The sequence below is a fragment of the Macrotis lagotis genome, chromosome 8 (assembly GCF_037893015.1).
Source record: "Macrotis lagotis isolate mMagLag1 chromosome 8, bilby.v1.9.chrom.fasta, whole genome shotgun sequence".
Lineage (NCBI taxonomy): Eukaryota > Metazoa > Chordata > Mammalia > Peramelemorphia > Peramelidae > Macrotis > Macrotis lagotis.
The window spans coordinates 68,651,999-68,669,424 of NC_133665.1; the positions used below are offsets into that span (position 1 = coordinate 68,651,999).

The 17,426-nt window shown below is 35.1% G+C and overlaps 1 protein-coding gene across 2 annotated transcripts in view; it reads left to right on the forward strand.

Annotated features, from left to right (window-relative positions):
- The window catches only part of JAK2 (Janus kinase 2), a 172,645-nt gene that overhangs the window by 114,647 nt on the left and 40,572 nt on the right, over window positions 1-17,426 (forward strand). For both annotated transcript variants that reach the window (XM_074197469.1, XM_074197470.1), the window contains 3 exons: window positions 1,444-1,565; window positions 3,983-4,117; window positions 6,834-6,921. In XM_074197469.1, the coding sequence (XP_074053570.1) occupies window positions 1,444-1,565; window positions 3,983-4,117; window positions 6,834-6,921 (345 nt within the window). The remainder of the gene's footprint in view (window positions 1-1,443; window positions 1,566-3,982; window positions 4,118-6,833; window positions 6,922-17,426) is intronic.

Below are 17,426 nucleotides of genomic sequence, written 5' to 3' on the forward strand. Positions count from 1 at the left end.
GCTAGTGAGAAGTACTGCTAGACATTTGTACATTACTAAAAGTAAAGAGATTTGTATTTAATTTTTCAGTGCATCATTCTTTATAGCTATGAAATGAGAAAAAGTATGAAGTAATACGCCTTCCCAAAATAAAAATTCGTTAAAAAAAAAACCCCATTAATCAAGGAAATGAAGATAAAATAATAAAGATCAGTGATCCGGAAAGGAAATCAGTAATTAAGATGGATTTGTTATCATTGACAATTTACAAAATGGTAACTCCTCTTTCAGATTGCTCTGCAATTGAACAGTGAAGTGTCATCCAGTTTTTACTGTCAGAAAATGTCAAGCCAAGAAAAACATTTCATAGAAAGTTTGTACAATTTGAGAATCATAAAGCCATTAATTATCAAACTATGTGTTCAAATCATATGAACTTTTTTCTGAAACATGGGTATCATTATTATGTCTCTCAAAGCAAAAGTAAAGTAAACAATAGAAGTAAATGAATAGTCCCCACAGGAAATGAAGTTAAAACCTAGCCACTGCTGGGAAGATAATGTGCTTTTCCTGGCAAAGATACTGGAGTGGTTTGTCATTTCCTTCTCCAGCTCTTTTTATAGATGAGGAAACTGAAGTAAACAGAAGTATATGACTTGCCCAAGGTCACATAGCTAGTAAGTGTCTAAGGCTGTATTTGAATCATGAAGCTGAATCTTGACTTCAGGCCTTGCACTCTTATTCACTGCACCAGCTAGCTGCCCTAGATAATAAAGACTAGGCATCAAAACTGGTAAGAGCTATTGTATAGCATTGTCTTTAAGGGAAAAGATACAGGGATAAATGTTACTGACTGTACATTGTAGATTTTACAATGCTCCAAATTGTTAAAAAAAAAAAAAAAGATGAAATGTCCTAAAAAGACAAGTTATTATTTTGCCATAGGAAGGCATTCACTCCTATATTACCAAAGCAACATTGGATTGCACCTAGTAATTAAAATTTGAAACCTTTGCACCTTGTAATGCTGATCTTGCCACTTCCTGATTATTAACTTGTTTCCAGCACTTGAGATGCATTAGTTGGTTACAAGTTCAGAAATAATTACAAACATTCAAAATTTAACATTTTTTTCTTCTGAACAAATTTTTTAAAAGCTTGTCTTTTGCTGAAGTAAATATTTTGAGAAATGAGTGATTACATTGAAAAAAATAGAATCCATTTATATTTTGAATGAAACTATTTTGGTTCTTTATTTAATCTCACTTTATTCATTTCCCTGGGACTATATCTTCAGTTAAAATATCTGAAACATATCAATAAGGAATGAGTGCCTATTCTGTATTGTATTCTTTTTTTAAAATTATCAGTAACTGACTTCGATTATTAGGCACTGTACTGGATTACCAATTAATTTACATTGTTGACAAATACTTTCTTTCACCTTTTGACTGTGTTCTCTAGATAAATCGAATCTTCTAGTCTTCAGGAGCAATGGTATTTCTGATGTCACCACATCACCAACATTTCAGAGGCACGTGAACCAAATGGTGTTTCATAAAATCAGAAATGAAGATTTAATATTTGTAAGTCATTGAATACAGGCAATTTTCCATTTAAAATTTTAAAGTTTGAATGCAGCACGTTGAAATAATGTCTTCTTCCAACTTGTTTCATCATTTGTTTTATTCTTGTTATAGAAGGGACATGGAAGCAAGTACATTATTAAACTTGGACTAAGAATTAGAAAAATATGCTGGTAGTTTTAATAGTAAACTGTAATGTTAAACTTAGGTTTTACTGGGGAAATAATTTAAAAAATAAGTATAAGTTATTAGATTTCTTTCCTTTTTGGATCTGAAAAGGAACTTCTTATTTCCTTCTACAGTGAAAAAAATCTACTCCTGGATATTGGGCATCATGGGGTAGTAGAAAGAACATTACATTGGGCTGATCTCAATGCTGCCATTTTTTATGTAAGCTAGGAACCCACATCTGTGGATTTCAGCTCTCTTCTATAAATTATTGGGGGACTAGATAAAGTCTTAAGACCCCTTCTTCCTCAAATATACCTTGTGTATGTTGCATATTTCATAAAGTTACTTAGATTTGAAAGAAACCTCAATTTCCTTCTGTCTAATCCGTCCCCTTAGCCTTCCTCAGGCTGAATAATAGCACCAGTTCTTTTAGCTGACATTATAGAATGAACTTTCTATTGACCTTGCCATCTCCTTCAAATGCTGTGCTAATTTTAGGCCCTTTGTCATCCTGACTGCCGTCTTCTGTGCCTCTTCCATTGTGGAACCCAGAATTAAACACAGTACCCTAGAACAGAGTACAGGAGTCCTACACCTTGTGCCTTGTTTGACATCACCCAAGATTACATTGTTGACTCACAATTTACCATGTCTGAGACTAGTACAGAAGGGAAGGTGCCATCTCCCTCAGAGACATTTCTTCCCCTACAATTTATAAAGACTCAAAGTGCTGGCTTCCTTGCTGTTTTATGATCAGTGCACATGGATGCCCAGAGACTCAGAGAAATGTCAGTAGATTGTAAGCCTCTGGAAGGCAGGGACTGTCCTTGGCTTCTTTTGGGGTCCTATCATTTAACACATTGCCTGGCCCATAGTAAGTGTTTGAGATGGTCATTACCTTGCTTTCAGAGTTAGTCTGGGTCCAGTCAGATTTAGTGAAGTCAGGATTTATCTGTGGAACGTTGACCTGTCAGATGGGTTCTTAATTGTAGTGTTTCCAGAAGGTTTTTAGCTTTCCTGGAACTCTGGTTGCAATAGTACTAGATTTTGGCCCACCCTACCAGAACTCACTTTTTTCCTATACTGAATCAGCTCACTTCTTGGCACAACCTTAAAATGATTACCTTTAAGGGGGTAAACTAGGTGGTGCAGTGGATAGAGTACTGGCCCTGGAGTCAGGAGGACTTGAGTTCACATCTGGATTCAGACACTTAATAACTGCCTAGCTGTGTGACCTTGAGCACATCACCTAACTCCATTCCCTTAAATAAATAAAATTTCTTAAAAAATGATTCCCTTTAGCATTTTAATCAAGATTTTTACTGGATGGAGGAACCTCTAGGCCAGCTAGGCCTAGTAGCATTCATCTGCCAATTCACTCAATTTTGTTAATTAGCTAAACCTTGGCTAATCTCAAATATAATGAAATTTAATGGTTATTCAGCTAGTAACAGTGTACTCCTTAGTCAGCATACTAAGTCCCTCCTTGCCTTGCCCTTCAAACAAAAGCCCACCAGTTGCCACAAAAAAGGACCTTTCCTGTGATCTATTATCTCCAACTGTTGAAGATCATGAAATAGTAAATTATGCTAAATTATTAAAGGCAGGTTTCCTGTCCAAACTTAACAATAAGTCTCATTCTAGAAATGGAAAAAAAATTAAGGGTGTTATTTTTGAATATAAAAAAAAGTTAGGTAGCCTGAGAACAAAAAAGTAAATTAAAAACCTAAGTTTCAAAAACTTGACTCAGAAGTTGGATACAAAAAGAATGATCTGATAACGTACCTAATATAAGTTGACTTTCTCATTTTTTCAGCAATAGAATTCAGTCACATAATTAAAAGCAGTTGGTTAGCTTTAAATGAAAATGATGAACAATCCTCTGTAGTTATTTTCAAAATGAAACTAGCAATACCTTGGAAACTTGTTTTGTTTTTGTATGATTGTAATAAATGATACCTTAAATGAATTGGAGATGGCATATTTAATTATATTAGTATAATTTATTATGTTACTACATCAAGCTAAGGAACCATTTTAAATCCCCTGGATTATAGAATGCTGAAGTATTTCAGTCAACCCTTGTTTTCAGTTTTATATTATTATTTAATGGGATGAAAGAATCCCTTAAATCCCAGTTTAACTGGCAAGTGTGGATGTCTCACTTTCATAGTTTATCTACTTGTATTGGTTTCTAACATTTTTCTTTCCACATGTCACCTTTCTCTAACTTTTCTTTTTAATAGAATGAAAGCCTTGGGCAAGGCACTTTTACCAAGATTTTTAGAGGTATAAGAAGAGAAATAGGAGACTATGGTCAACTCCATGAAACAGAAGTCCTTTTAAAAGTTCTGGATAAAGCACACAGAAATTATTCAGAGGTTTGTATCCTATTTGAGAAGTTAATATGGTTGAAAGGATAATGTTATTTTTAAATTTGTTAGATTTTGTTGTGGTTGTGGAATTGTTTTATTTACAGCTGTTCCTGACAATTTTTTTAAAATTTTCAAACATTTTTTCCTTATTTCTCCCTTCACTGGGAAAAAGGGGGAAATCAAAACCCTCATAAAGAATATACATTAACTTGTTCAAATGACCTCATTTAGTTTTTCTTGGCAAACAATGGAGTGGTGTGTCATTTCCTTCTCCAGCTCATTTTACAAAAGAGGAAACTGAGGTAACCAGGGTTAAGTGACTTGCCCAAAATCAGATTTGAACTCAGGAAGATGTTGGCCTGCCTCGAGGCTTGCCATTCTATCCACTGCATCATCTATCTGCTCAAATAGACACAGTCAAGTTAAACAAATTCCCAATTTGGCCATCTCTAAAAATGGATCTTATTCTGTAGATTTTAAAATTACTGAAATTAATAGCCTCATTGCCAGGAGGTATGTAGCCTTCTTCATTAGTCCTCTTACAGGGTAATGATTAAAGTATACACATGCTGAGATCCTATTTCCATCAAACAGTACCTCTTCTTCAATTAAAAAAAATCCCTGGGGGTGGCTAGGTGGTGTAGTGGATAAAGCACCAGCCCTGAAGTCAGGAGTACCTGGGTTCAAATCTGGTCTCAGACACTTAATAATTACCTATCTGTGTGGTCTTGGGTAAGCCACTTTAACCCCATTTGCCTTGCAAAAACCTAAAAAAACAAAACAAAACAAAAACCATAAAAAAAAAAATCCTGAAATAAATTTTTCTCATTCTTACAATCAGATTGATGTAAGAATGTGACTTATATAAGATATGTATTTTCAAACTAATTAATATTAACCTTTTCTTCTCTGAGTATTGTAACACTTCAAATGATCTCCATTGGCCAGGGTTGAGTAGAAATCCAAGAGGTTTAGGAACAATAAGGTCAGCCTGTCCCACGTTATTGTTGGTAGTGGCATACCAAATTTTAGTTGTATTGGCATGAATCATTCTACTTTCTAACCATAGGTATCCCCCAAAACTCTGTCTTGGACCTTCTTTTCCCTAGATTCATTTCCTGGGTACAGTAATTTTTTTATTTTAATCTTTTTAAGTATAATTGAGTTTCTTTATAGTTTATAAATAATTATATTTCATTTACAATATTATAAAATTATCTAGTTTGAGTATTTAAAAACATCCTTCTGAGAAAGTCCTAGAAGTTCACCAATTGTCAAAGGGGTTTCCCATTATATTAAAAAGGTTAAGAACTTTTGCTCCATTCCATCTTGCTTGGTGTTCTCATTAGTTCCCATGGGTTCTACTAACATTTTTTGTAAATGATTCTCGGATCTTCATCTGTGTCAGCCATTGACTGTGTTTCTCAAAACTCTGTCCTGGACCTTCTCTTTTCCTTCTATAGTCTCTCGTGATCTCATCATTTCCCATAGATTTAATTGTTATCTCCCTACAAATGATAATTATCATGACCATAATCTATCTCTGGGACATATTGAACTAGATATCCTTTAGACATCTAAAACTCACCATGTTCAAAACAGAGCTCATCTTTGTCCTCAAACCCTCCCTTCTTTTAAACTTTCATATTACTGTTAAAGCAATCAGCATCCTTTCATCAGCTCATAATTTTAATATTCTCCTTGACTCCCACTTGATCCCACATATCTAGTCTATATTCAAACCTTGCCATTTCTGTCTCTTCATAATTTATAATATGTGCTCCCTTCTCTCCTGTCACACAGCCATCACCCTAGTTCAGATCCTCATCATATATTACCTGGATCGCTACAATAGCCTCCAAATTGATGTCCTTTTCTCAGTTCTTTCTGCTTCAAGCTATCCTCTGCTCAGCTACCAAAATGATTTTCCTAAGTATATGTTTGTTTATGTCACTACAACCCCACCCCCATACACATACTTAGTAAACTCCAGTGGCCCTTAATCTCCAGGATATAAAGTTTTGTGTTTCCCTTAATGCTCTTTATGGCCTGACCCTTTCATATCTTTTCAGTCTTTCACTCTTGACTCCTTTCTATGAACTCTGATCCAGATACACTGGCTTACTTACATATAACACCATCTCTTATCCCTGTTCCTAGAATGTTCTTCTCTTCCATCTCTCTATTTCTCTGACTTCCTTAAGGCTCAGCTCAAGTCCCACCTTCTGCTAAATAATTTTCCTCATCCCCCCTTTTTCTTGGCATCTACATTTACTTTGTTAATGTCTTGAGCATGTATGATATATGCAAATGTGTATATATTCATATGTATATAACATGTACCTGCATGTGTGTATGTTTACCATATTATGGATATATACACAATATTCTGGGTATATGTAACTATAAAATATATTGTTTTTTCCCTGAGTCTTCTCCATTAGAATGTAACCTATTTGCAGTGAAGTACACTTTTTGCCTTTCCTTGTATCTTCAAAGTGCCTGGCATGTAGTAAATACTTGTCAGCTGACCACATGACTTACTCAATCTACTGAGAATAGCATTTGGTTGTTGTTATTGCTTTTGGTAGTAATCATAGCTATTCACCCCCAGCCAGAACCTCTATCCAAATCTTATCATCATCAAAATATATATAGAATCACAGCAAACACTTATCACCAAGTAACCTTTCTTCTTTTACTATTTTTTTATTCCTTCTAGTCTTTTTTTGAAGCAGCAAGCATGATGAGCCAGCTTTCTTACAAGCATCTAGTTTTAAATTATGGAGTCTGTGTCTGTGGAGAAGAGAGTAAGTAAAATATTTGGTCATTTTTTGTTAATTTCTTGCTCTTCCCAGTGGAGAGGTCCATTCTGTTGATACAGGATGGTCTTTTTAAGCTAAATACATAGAAATTGTAATTTATCAAAACTCAGTGGATATAGAATTTTCAGTATAACCTTTCAAATGGAAAATCAAAACTTCTGTAGAGATTTGAATAAAAAGTCCATTAAAAATATAAGAACCATACTTCCGGCCGAGATGATTGGTTTTCCCTCAGAAATGATATGAAAGAAACTTCTTAACAGAAATTCGATTGACGAAACCCAGAAAGTGAAGCTAGAATATCTACCAATAAGGTCTGTCTCAGGGCACTGTGGGTGAACTGGGAGTGGAGAGCCAGCCCAAGGGCAGTAGCAGGGTGAAGCCAGAGGTCTGGCCTTAGCCATGAAGGCTTTGGCTAGGGGAGCAGTGGGTCCTTGAACTAAACTTAGCCATGGAGTTCTTTGGCTATGGTATCAGCAGTCTGGGAAGTCCCAGCAGGATTGGAGGGCAAGCCCCAGCACAGAGTTGCAGAGCATGGCTGGACATCTATCCACTCAGCTCAGGGTGTAAGCTCCATCCTTCAGCTGAGCCCTTTCCCCAGAACAACCACAGTAACAGTCCTCCCCCCCCAGACTCAGTCATGGGCACCAGAGCTCCCTCAGTTGAATAGAGAGATTAACTAACTCGCCCCAGGACTCAGCCCACATTGTTCAAGGATAAGAGTATCCACCCCATCCAGGTCTAGGGAGAGGGCCTCAAATCAAGATCACAGAAACTCCAGAGAAAGTAACCAGCACCCCCTACTGGAAGGCCCCCTTGGAGTTACTAAACCCATTGAGCAAAGCCTCTAGGGTTTTCAAAACCAAACCTCTTGAGCCATCCCCTCCCCCAACACAAGATTCTAGGAAAATGAAGGAAGGCTAGTAGAAAGGGGGGGCATTGAAAACTGCTTTGAAAGACATAGATCCTAACCCAGCAAGATCTAGCAATTCTAAGGAGAATATAAATTGGTCTGCAGCCCAGAAAGAAATCAAGGAGTTTAAAAATCAATTGGAAAATTTGGGAAAAGTAATTCAAGAGAAAATTAACACCTTACAAGAGAAAAATAACATCTCGCAACAAGAAATCAAATCCTTGGAAAATACAATCTGTCAAATACAAAAAAAGACAATAATTCTCTCAAAACTACAATTGGGCAAATGGAAAACTCCTTCAAAAATAGAATTGACCAATTGGAAATCAGTTGTGAAAGGGAAGTGAAGAAAATTTTTCTCTAAAAGAAAGAATGGACTCTGTGGAAACTAATGATTTCATGAAACAACAAGAATCTTAAATAAATCCAAAAAATCGAAACAATAGAAGAAATTGTAACATACCTCATCAGCAAAACAACTGACCTCAAGAATAGAACCAGGAGAGACAACCTAAGAATCACTGAGCTTCCTGAAAACATTGAAGAGGGGGGAAAAAAAGCCTGGAGTAGATATTATAGGATTTAGTGATGGAAAACTGCCCCAATATCATGGAACCAGAAGACAAAATAGTTATTGAAAGAATAAATTGATCCCCTCTGGAAGGGGATCCCAAAATGAAAACACCGAGGACTATTGTGACCAAATCCAGAACTATCAGACAAAAGAAAAAAAATCCTGCAAGCAGCCAGAAAGAAACAATGTAGATACCAAAGAGCCACAGTAAGGATTACACAGGACCTGACTGCATCAAAATTAAGGGATCAAAGGCCTGGAATGATATATTCAAAGAGCAAGGGAGCTTGGAATGCAGCCAAGAATTTACTATCTGGCAAAACTGAGACTTCTCCAGGGGAAAAAGATGGACAAGCAATGAAATTGGAGACTTCCAACTTTTCCTGATGAAAAGACCAGAGCTAAATAGAAAATTTGGACATCAAACAGGAGACTCAAGAGACACATGAAAAGGTTAAAAAATAAAAGGGTAGAGGAAAAAAGATGCTATCCAAAAGATGATACTCCCAAGTGGAGACTTGGGAGAAAGATTCTCATAACTCTTCAGAATTGTAACTCTTTTAGAGAGAGTGTACTTAGCCAGAAGTGATGAACATTCATGACTTATCCATGACTCTGATAGAATGATTTCAAAACAATATCTTCTTAAAAGGGGGACAGTAAAGAGATGGGAAGATGGAAGAGATTGAATGGGGTGAGTCACATTACAAAAGAGATACAAAGGACCTATTGCAATAGAGGGCACGAAAGGAGGGGGTTGGGTGAGAATTGCCTGAATCTTACTCTCATCAGATTAGGCCTAAAGTTAATATACACATACTCAGTTAAGTTGAGAAACTTATCTTAACTTTCAAGTATTAAAAGGGTTGAAAATGGGAGAGGGAGGAGAAGAGAAACTAACAGAAGGGAGAAGGGGCAAAGGGAAAGGGGAAAGAAAGGGGAGGTTGTGATATAGGAGGGCAAACACACTGAAGGGGGTGGTATTCAGAAACAAAATATTGGGGAATATGGATAAAGTGAGAAAAGGGGAAAATTATGAACAGGTAAGATAGCATAGAGGGTAATAAAGAGTTAGTAATTACAACTTTGAATGTGAATGAGATGAACTCTCCCATAAAACGTAAGCAAATACCAGGCTGGATTAAAAAACAGAATCCTACAATATGCTGCTTATAAGAAACTCATTGGAAGCAGAGAGGTACATAAAGAATAAAGGGTAAAGTTTAGAACAAAATATATTTTGCTTCAGCTGAAGTGAAAAAAGTAGGGTGCTCATCTCAGACAAAGCAGCTACAAAAAATAGATCTCATTAAAAGTGATAAGGAAGGAAACTATATCCTCTTAAAAGGAACCATAGATAGTGAAGCAATTTCAATGCTAAATATATATGCACCAAGTGGTATAGCATCCAGATTTTTAGAGAAGAAGTTGAATGAGTTTTGCAGGAAGACATAGACATCAAGACTCTACTAGTGGGAGACCTCAACCTCCCGCTCTCAGATTTAGGTAAATCTAACCAAAAATAAACAAGAAGAAAATTAAGGAGGTAAATAAAATGTTAGAAAACCTAGATAGACCTTTGGAGAAAGCTGACAGGATAGAAAGGAATGTAATTTTTTTTCTGCAGTACATGGCACTTACACAAAAATTGATCCTGTACTAGGGCATAAAAGCCTAATAATCAGATGCAGAAAGGCAGAAATAATGAATGCATCCTCCTCAGATCATAATTCAATAAAAAGCACGTGTGATAATGGGCCAGGGAGAGATAGACCTAAAACAAATTGGAAACTAAAGAACCCCATTTTAAAGAAGGAATGGATTAAACAACAAATTATAGAAACAATTAGTTCACCCTAAATAATGACAATAATGAGACAACATACTGAAACTTATGGGATACAGCCAAGGTATTTATCAGGGGACATATTATACCTTTAAATGCTTACATGAATAAATTGGAGAAAGAGGAAATCAATGAACTAAGGTATGCAACTAAAAAAATTAGAGAAAGAGCAAATTAACAATCTCCAATTAAATACCAAATTAGAAATTCTAAAAATTAAAGGAGAAATTAACAAAATTGAAAACAAGAAAAGTATTGAATTAATAAATAAAACCAAGAGTTGATTTTAACGAAAAAAACCCCAATAAAATTGATAAACCTCTGGTTAATTTGATTAAAAAAAAAGAAAGTAGAAAACCAAATTACCAGTATCATAAAAGAAAAAGGCAAACTCACCACTAATGAGGAGAAATGCGGAATTATTTTGCCCAACTGTATGGTAATAAATTTGATAATCTAAGTGGAATGGATGAATATTTACAAAATTATAAGTTGCCTGTTTAAATGAAGAGGAAATTAAATATTTAAATAACCCTATCTCAGAAAAAGAAATTCAACAAGTCATTATTGAACTCCCTAAGGAAAAAAATCTCCAGGGCTATTATGGATTCACAAGTAAATTCTATCAAACATTTAAGGAACAATTGGTTCCAATTCTATATAAACTCTTTGGAAAAATAGGTGAGGACTGCCTAACTCTGTCTATGACACCAATATTGTGCTGATACCTTAACTAGGTATTAGAGAAAGAAAATTATACACCGATCTCCCTAATGAATATAGATGCAAAAATATTAAATTAAATCTTAGCAAAGCAAATACAGCAAGTTATCACTAGGATAATATACTATAACCAAGCAGGATTTATCTCTGGAATGCAGGGTTGGTTCAATATTAGGAAAACTGTTAGTTAAAACTATCAGAAATCATATGATTATATCAATAGGTGCTGAAAAAGCCTTGACAGAATACAGCACCCATTCCTACTAAAAACACTAGAGAACATAGAAATAATGGATTGTTCCTTAGAATGATAAGCAATATCTATCTGAAACCATCAGTAAGCATCATATGCAATGGAGATAAGCTAGAGGCATTCCCAATAAGAACAGGGGTGAAGCTAGGATGCCCGTTATCTCCACTACTATTCAATATTGTGTTAGAAATATTAGCTTCAGCAATAAGAAAAGAAAAAGAAATTGAAGGAATTAGAATCAGGAAGCAAGAAACAAAACTCACTTTTTTTGCAGATGACATGATGGTAAACCTAGAGAATCCTAAAGAATCATCTAAAAAAAATGCTGGAAACAATTAGCAACTTTAACAAAGTTGCAGGATATAAAATAAACCCTGATAAATCCTCAACAATTCTTTATATTAATAGCAAGACACAGCAGCAAGAGCTAGAAAGAGAAATCCCATTCAAAATAACTTCAGACGATATAAAATACTTGGGAGTCTACCTGCCAAGGCAGACTTAGAATCTCTGAAAACAACTATAAAATACTTCTCTCACAAACAAAATCAGATTTAAAAAACTGGGCAAACTCAACTGCTTATGGATAGGCTGAGCTAATATAATAAAAATGACAATTCTGTCAAAACTAAATTACCTGTTTAGTGTCCTACCAATCAAAATTCCAAAAAATTACTTTAATGAGTTAGAAAAGTTTTTAAGTAAATTCATATGGAGAAATAAAAAGTCAAGAATTTCCAGGGATTTAATGAAATAAGTGCAAAAGGAAGTGGCTTAAGCCCTACCAGATCTAAAATTTTATTATAAAGCATCAGTCATCAAAACTACTTGGTATTGGCGAAGAAAAAGAGTGGTGGATCAGTGGAATAGACTAGGTGCAAAAGAGGTAGCAGGAAATGATTATAGTAATCTGCTGTTTGATAAACTCAAAGAATCCAGCTTCTGGGATAAAAACTCTGTCTTTGATAAAAACTGTTGGGAAAATTGGAAGTTAGTATGGCAGAAACTTGGATTAGACCAACATCTCATACCCTATGCCAAGCTAAGATCAAAATGGGCACAGGATTTAGACATAAAAGACAATATTATAAGCAAACTAGGAGATCAAGGAATAGATTACCTCTCAGATCTGTGGAAAGGGAAGCAGTTTATGACCAAGGAAGAGATGGAGAACATCATTAAAAACACTAAATAATTTTGATTCCATTAAATTAAAAAGCTTTTGCACAGACAAAATACTGTAACCAAGATCAAAAGAAATGTAGTAAATTGGGAAACAATTTTTACAATTAGTATTTTTGACAAAGGACTCATTTCTAAAATATATAGAGAACTGAGTCAAATTTGTAATAAAAAAGAAAGCCATTCCCCAATTGACAAATTGTCAAAGAATATGCCAAAGGCAATTTACAGATGTCAAAATCAAAACGATCCATAGTCATATGAAAAATTGCTCTAAATCATTACTGATTATAATAATGCACATTAAAGCATCTCTGAGGTACTACCTCACACCTCTCAGACTGGCCAATATAACCAGAAAGGACAATGATCAATGTTGGAAGTGATGTGGGAAATCTGGTACACTGATTCATTGTTGGTGGAGCTGTGAACTCATCCAGCCTTTCTGCAGAGCAGTTTGGAATGATACCCACAGGGCAACAAAAATGTGCATCCCCTTTGATCCAGCAATATAACTACTGGGTCTGCACCTTAAAGAGATCATGAAAAAGAGTAAAAACATCACTTGTACAAAAATATTCATAGCTACCCTCTTTTTGGTGGTAAAAAATTGAAAATTGAGTGAATGTCTATCAATTGGGGAATGACTGAACAAATTGTAGAATATATATGTTATGGAACACTATTGTTCAATTAGAAACCAGGAGGGATGGGAGTTCAGAGAAACCTGAAAGGATTTGCATGAACTGATGCTGAGCAAGATGAGCAGAACCAGAAGAACATTGTATACCCTAGCAACCTGGGGGTGATAATCAACCTTTATGGATTTGCTCATTTCATCAGTGCAACAATCAGGGACAATTTTAGGGTATCTGCTATGGAGAAGGGTATCTGCTATGGAGAAGGGTATCTGCTATATCCAAAGAAAGAATTGTGGAGTTTAAATAAAGACTAAAGACTAATTTTTTCAAAAAAGGTATCGTATTATTTAATTTTGCTATCTCATATATTCTTTCTCTGAGGGTATGATTTCTCTCTCCACACTTTCAATTTTGATCAATGTATAGCATAGGAACAATGTAAAGACTGTCAAACTGCCTTCTGTGGGGGGTAGGGGGAGGGAAGTGGGGTTGGGGGAAAATTGTAAAATTCAAAAAATGAATAAAAAAAGAAGAAAAGGAATACAAAAAAAAATAAGAACCATAAGATACTATTCAAAAATGTCAGCATTTTCTTATAATTACAGCTGTTATAGATGGCTGCGTCTGGTCATTTCAGTTAAGGAAAAACGTTCAATCACCAGTTCTTTGGATGGAGTAGGAAAAACATTTAAATGAGTATATTTTAGCAAAACTAATTTAATTGAATATTTTGGTGTCTTACCTACCTTAGAATAATATAACATATAAAGCGTATTACCTAGGTAATAAAGCATATTACCTAGAATTCCACTAGACTTTTTGAGAAATAAGAAACAATAAAATAATACCAAAACTACATTTCAATAAACCTTTGTTCAGGAAGTCTCATATGTAGCCTAAGACCTTAATGTTAAAATTTAAGCTTAATTTTCAGTGGATATAGAAAGAGGTCATTCCAACTACCTGAAAAAATTTTTTTAACATTCTAAAACTCTTTATTCATTATATTTTTCAGATTACATAAGTCACATATCTCCGTTCTCACTTTAATTGACAGGGCCTTGAAAATAGTGTATTTCTTATTTTTATTTTACTTTTGTTCAGCCTAATTCATTCTTTTTACCTGTCTTAGACTAGCTAAATTAAATTCAGAGCTTCAAACACTGTTCTTTATTTTCTACATATGAATTATATGCAACATTTAAATTTGAAGTTTTGTTTCCATTTTACCCAGCTTGCTTCTAATATTCCTTTCCTTGGTGACAGCATATACTCACATACTAAATACTTTTAGAATTAGAATAAGGAAGACCAGAGTATAGGCAGGAGAACAGTCAGAGAGACTCTCATAAGTCATTGAAGGAACTGAGCTCTTTTCAGGGGTGTCCCAATAACACTCAAATGCTTGTAATGCACCCCCAAAGTGGGACACAGACTGGGGAAATGAATAAATAGAAAAAAGGAACCTGACCATAGACAATTACTTTGGTCCCATGGAGGATTAAAACACCCTTAGAAGGGAACAAAGTCCAAGCTTCTGTATCCAAAGCCTCCAAGAGAAATAGGTATTGTTCTCAGGCTATGGCAGAGCTCAAAAAAGAGTGTGAAAATCAAGTAAGGGAGGTAGAGGAAAAATTGGGAAGAGAAATGGGAACAATGAAGGAAAAACATGAAAACCGGTCAGCAGATTATTCAAGAAGATACAAAAACATTCCAACGAAAACATGTTGCGGTGGCTAGGTGGTGTAGTGGATAACCGGCCTTGGAGTCAGGAATACCTGGGTTCAAATCCGGTCTCAGACACTTAATAATTACCTAGCTGTGTGGTCTTGGGCAAGCCACTTAATCCCATTTGCCCTGAAAAAACCTAAAAAAACACCATGTTAAAAACCAGTTTGAGTCAAATCGAAAAAACAGTCCAAAAGTTAATGAAGAGAAGAATACCTTAAAAGCAGAATTGGCTGGATGGAAAAGGAGATAAGGAAACTCTATGAAGAAAACAACTCCGTCAAATATAGACTTTTTGAGAAATGAGAAACAATAAAATAATACCAAAAGAATGAAAAACTAGAAGAAAACTGAAATATCCCATTGGAAAAACAACTGACCTGGAAAAACAGATCCAGAGAGACAATTTAAAAATTATTGGGCTACCTGAAAGTCATGATCAGGAAAAGACTAGGATTAGTAGAAGCAAAACATAATTAGGAATTCTAAGCCAAGTCTAAAAAAGTCAAACATAAATTTTTTTATTCAATATTTCTATATTAATTGCATCTTACCTCCCTTTCATTAGTGTAAAAAGAAAAGCAGATGTTAACTGATTTTCAAAGTGCAAGGATGCAGGCCCATGTAAAGGCATGTAATGGAATCAGTTTTTCTTTTTTATTCATGTGGAAGACTGGTTTGTTTACTTTTTCACTTATGTGAAAGACTAGTTGCTGTGGCTACATTAGGTCACCACCTAACTTAGTCTCTTGATAGCAAATTTAATGGCAAGTCATGATGAATGGATGACCCAAGAGTGACAGTGGTACCAACAAAATGTAAAAAGACCTCAATAGAAGAAGGTCTCTTGTATGTTGGCTGGATCCTTTGAATTTTCTGTGGGAGAACCTAAGTAAAAATTACTCAGTATAAGGTGATGTATATGATTTATCATCATGTCCAGTCTAGGCTTTGTGTCAAGTGATGGGGATACAAAAAAAAAAAAGCAAAATGTAGTCCCTGTTATCCAGGAAATTACGGTCTAATGGGAAAGACATCAAGTGATAATTTTGAATGAGCAAGATACAGATAGGATGAATTAGCGAGCTAAATTTATCAATGCTTTAAGAGTCTAATGGTAGGCATAAGCTTTTAAGAGGGTTTGGTTTTGGTTTCCTGCCAAAGGTGAAGAGATTGATGCCATGTGAGGAAACAGCAAGGAAGCTGGTGTTACTGGATTGAAGGGGGTTGGGAGGGAGCATGCACATATCTGAGATCATAGCTTCATTGAAATATGGAATTTGGCATGATAAATACAAAATAACAAGTCTACTTTGTATTGTTTTTAAAACTTATTTTCATTCATGGTAGTGTTCAAAGCTATATGTGAATTAGCATTTTTCATTTTTAAAAATATGGCCTTATGTCGTTTATACCCTATCATTTTCATATTTTATTTAAGCATTTAACAAAAATTAATGTTTTTATTAAATATTTACTATGTACAGTTCACTGTTAGACATATTAACTTAATATTAAAATATAAATAATACCTGATTGTGGCACTTCAGGAATTTGTAATCTGGTCCAGTGGTTCTGAAGCTCCCAGAAAGGCCTCCAAAACCCTTTTCAGGGATCTGAGGTAGTGTATATTCTATTGCCATAAACATAGATCAATATAAGTCACATAAAAAAGCTTTTTTAAAGGTAAAGGAGTCCTAAGTTAAAAAAAAATCAACTCATGAATTGTAATGAATGGTAGGCTGTGCCAGATATTGAGTTAGTCTCTTGTGATAATCATAAAGCATTTATGAAGCTCCTGTTGTTGGCCAGGCACTATGCTTAGTAGTCTAATGGTTAACGTAGACAACTAGATACAGGATCAGCAGGAAATAATCAACGGAGGGGAAGGTATTAAAAATTCTGTATTATTGGGACTTAAAGGAAGTCAATGAATCCAAGAGGTAGAGATAAGGAAGGGAGAGCATTCTAAGCATGAGCAATAATCTCCGCTTTAGGAAAATCACATTTCCAGCTTCATAAAGAAGGGACTAGAATTGGCAGATACTTGTGGCAGGCAGACTGGATGGAAAGTTCTTGCAGTAGTCTATCTATGAGGAGAGGAGGGCCTGATGGCAGTATCAGAAGAGAGATAGGAGCATATTCAAGTGATATTACATTCACACAAATTTGAAATCTAGTCCTAGTCCAAAATAATATTGGACTAGGGGCGGCTAGGGATAAATAATATTGGACTAGGGGCGTAGTGAATAAAGCACCGGCCTTGCAGTCAGGAGTACCTGGGTTCAAATCTGGTCTCAGACACTTAATAATTACCTAGCTGTGTGGCCTTGGACAAGCCACTTAACCCCATTTGCCTTATAAAAACCTAAAAAAAAAATAATAATATTGGACTACTATAATTAAGTCCTCAATCCAAGTAGCAATCATGAAGTTTAATGACATTTTGATTTAGAAACAACTATGGCCTTGTGAAATTTTGACCTTGTTAACTAACAATGCTTAGATGAATTTCACCTCTCAAGATAAACTACTAATGAAATACAATATCATTATTTGTATAATCCCTGTATAGAAGGGGTCCTTGACAGCTTTCTTGGCCCTGAGAAACTCCTCAGAAATATAACTTT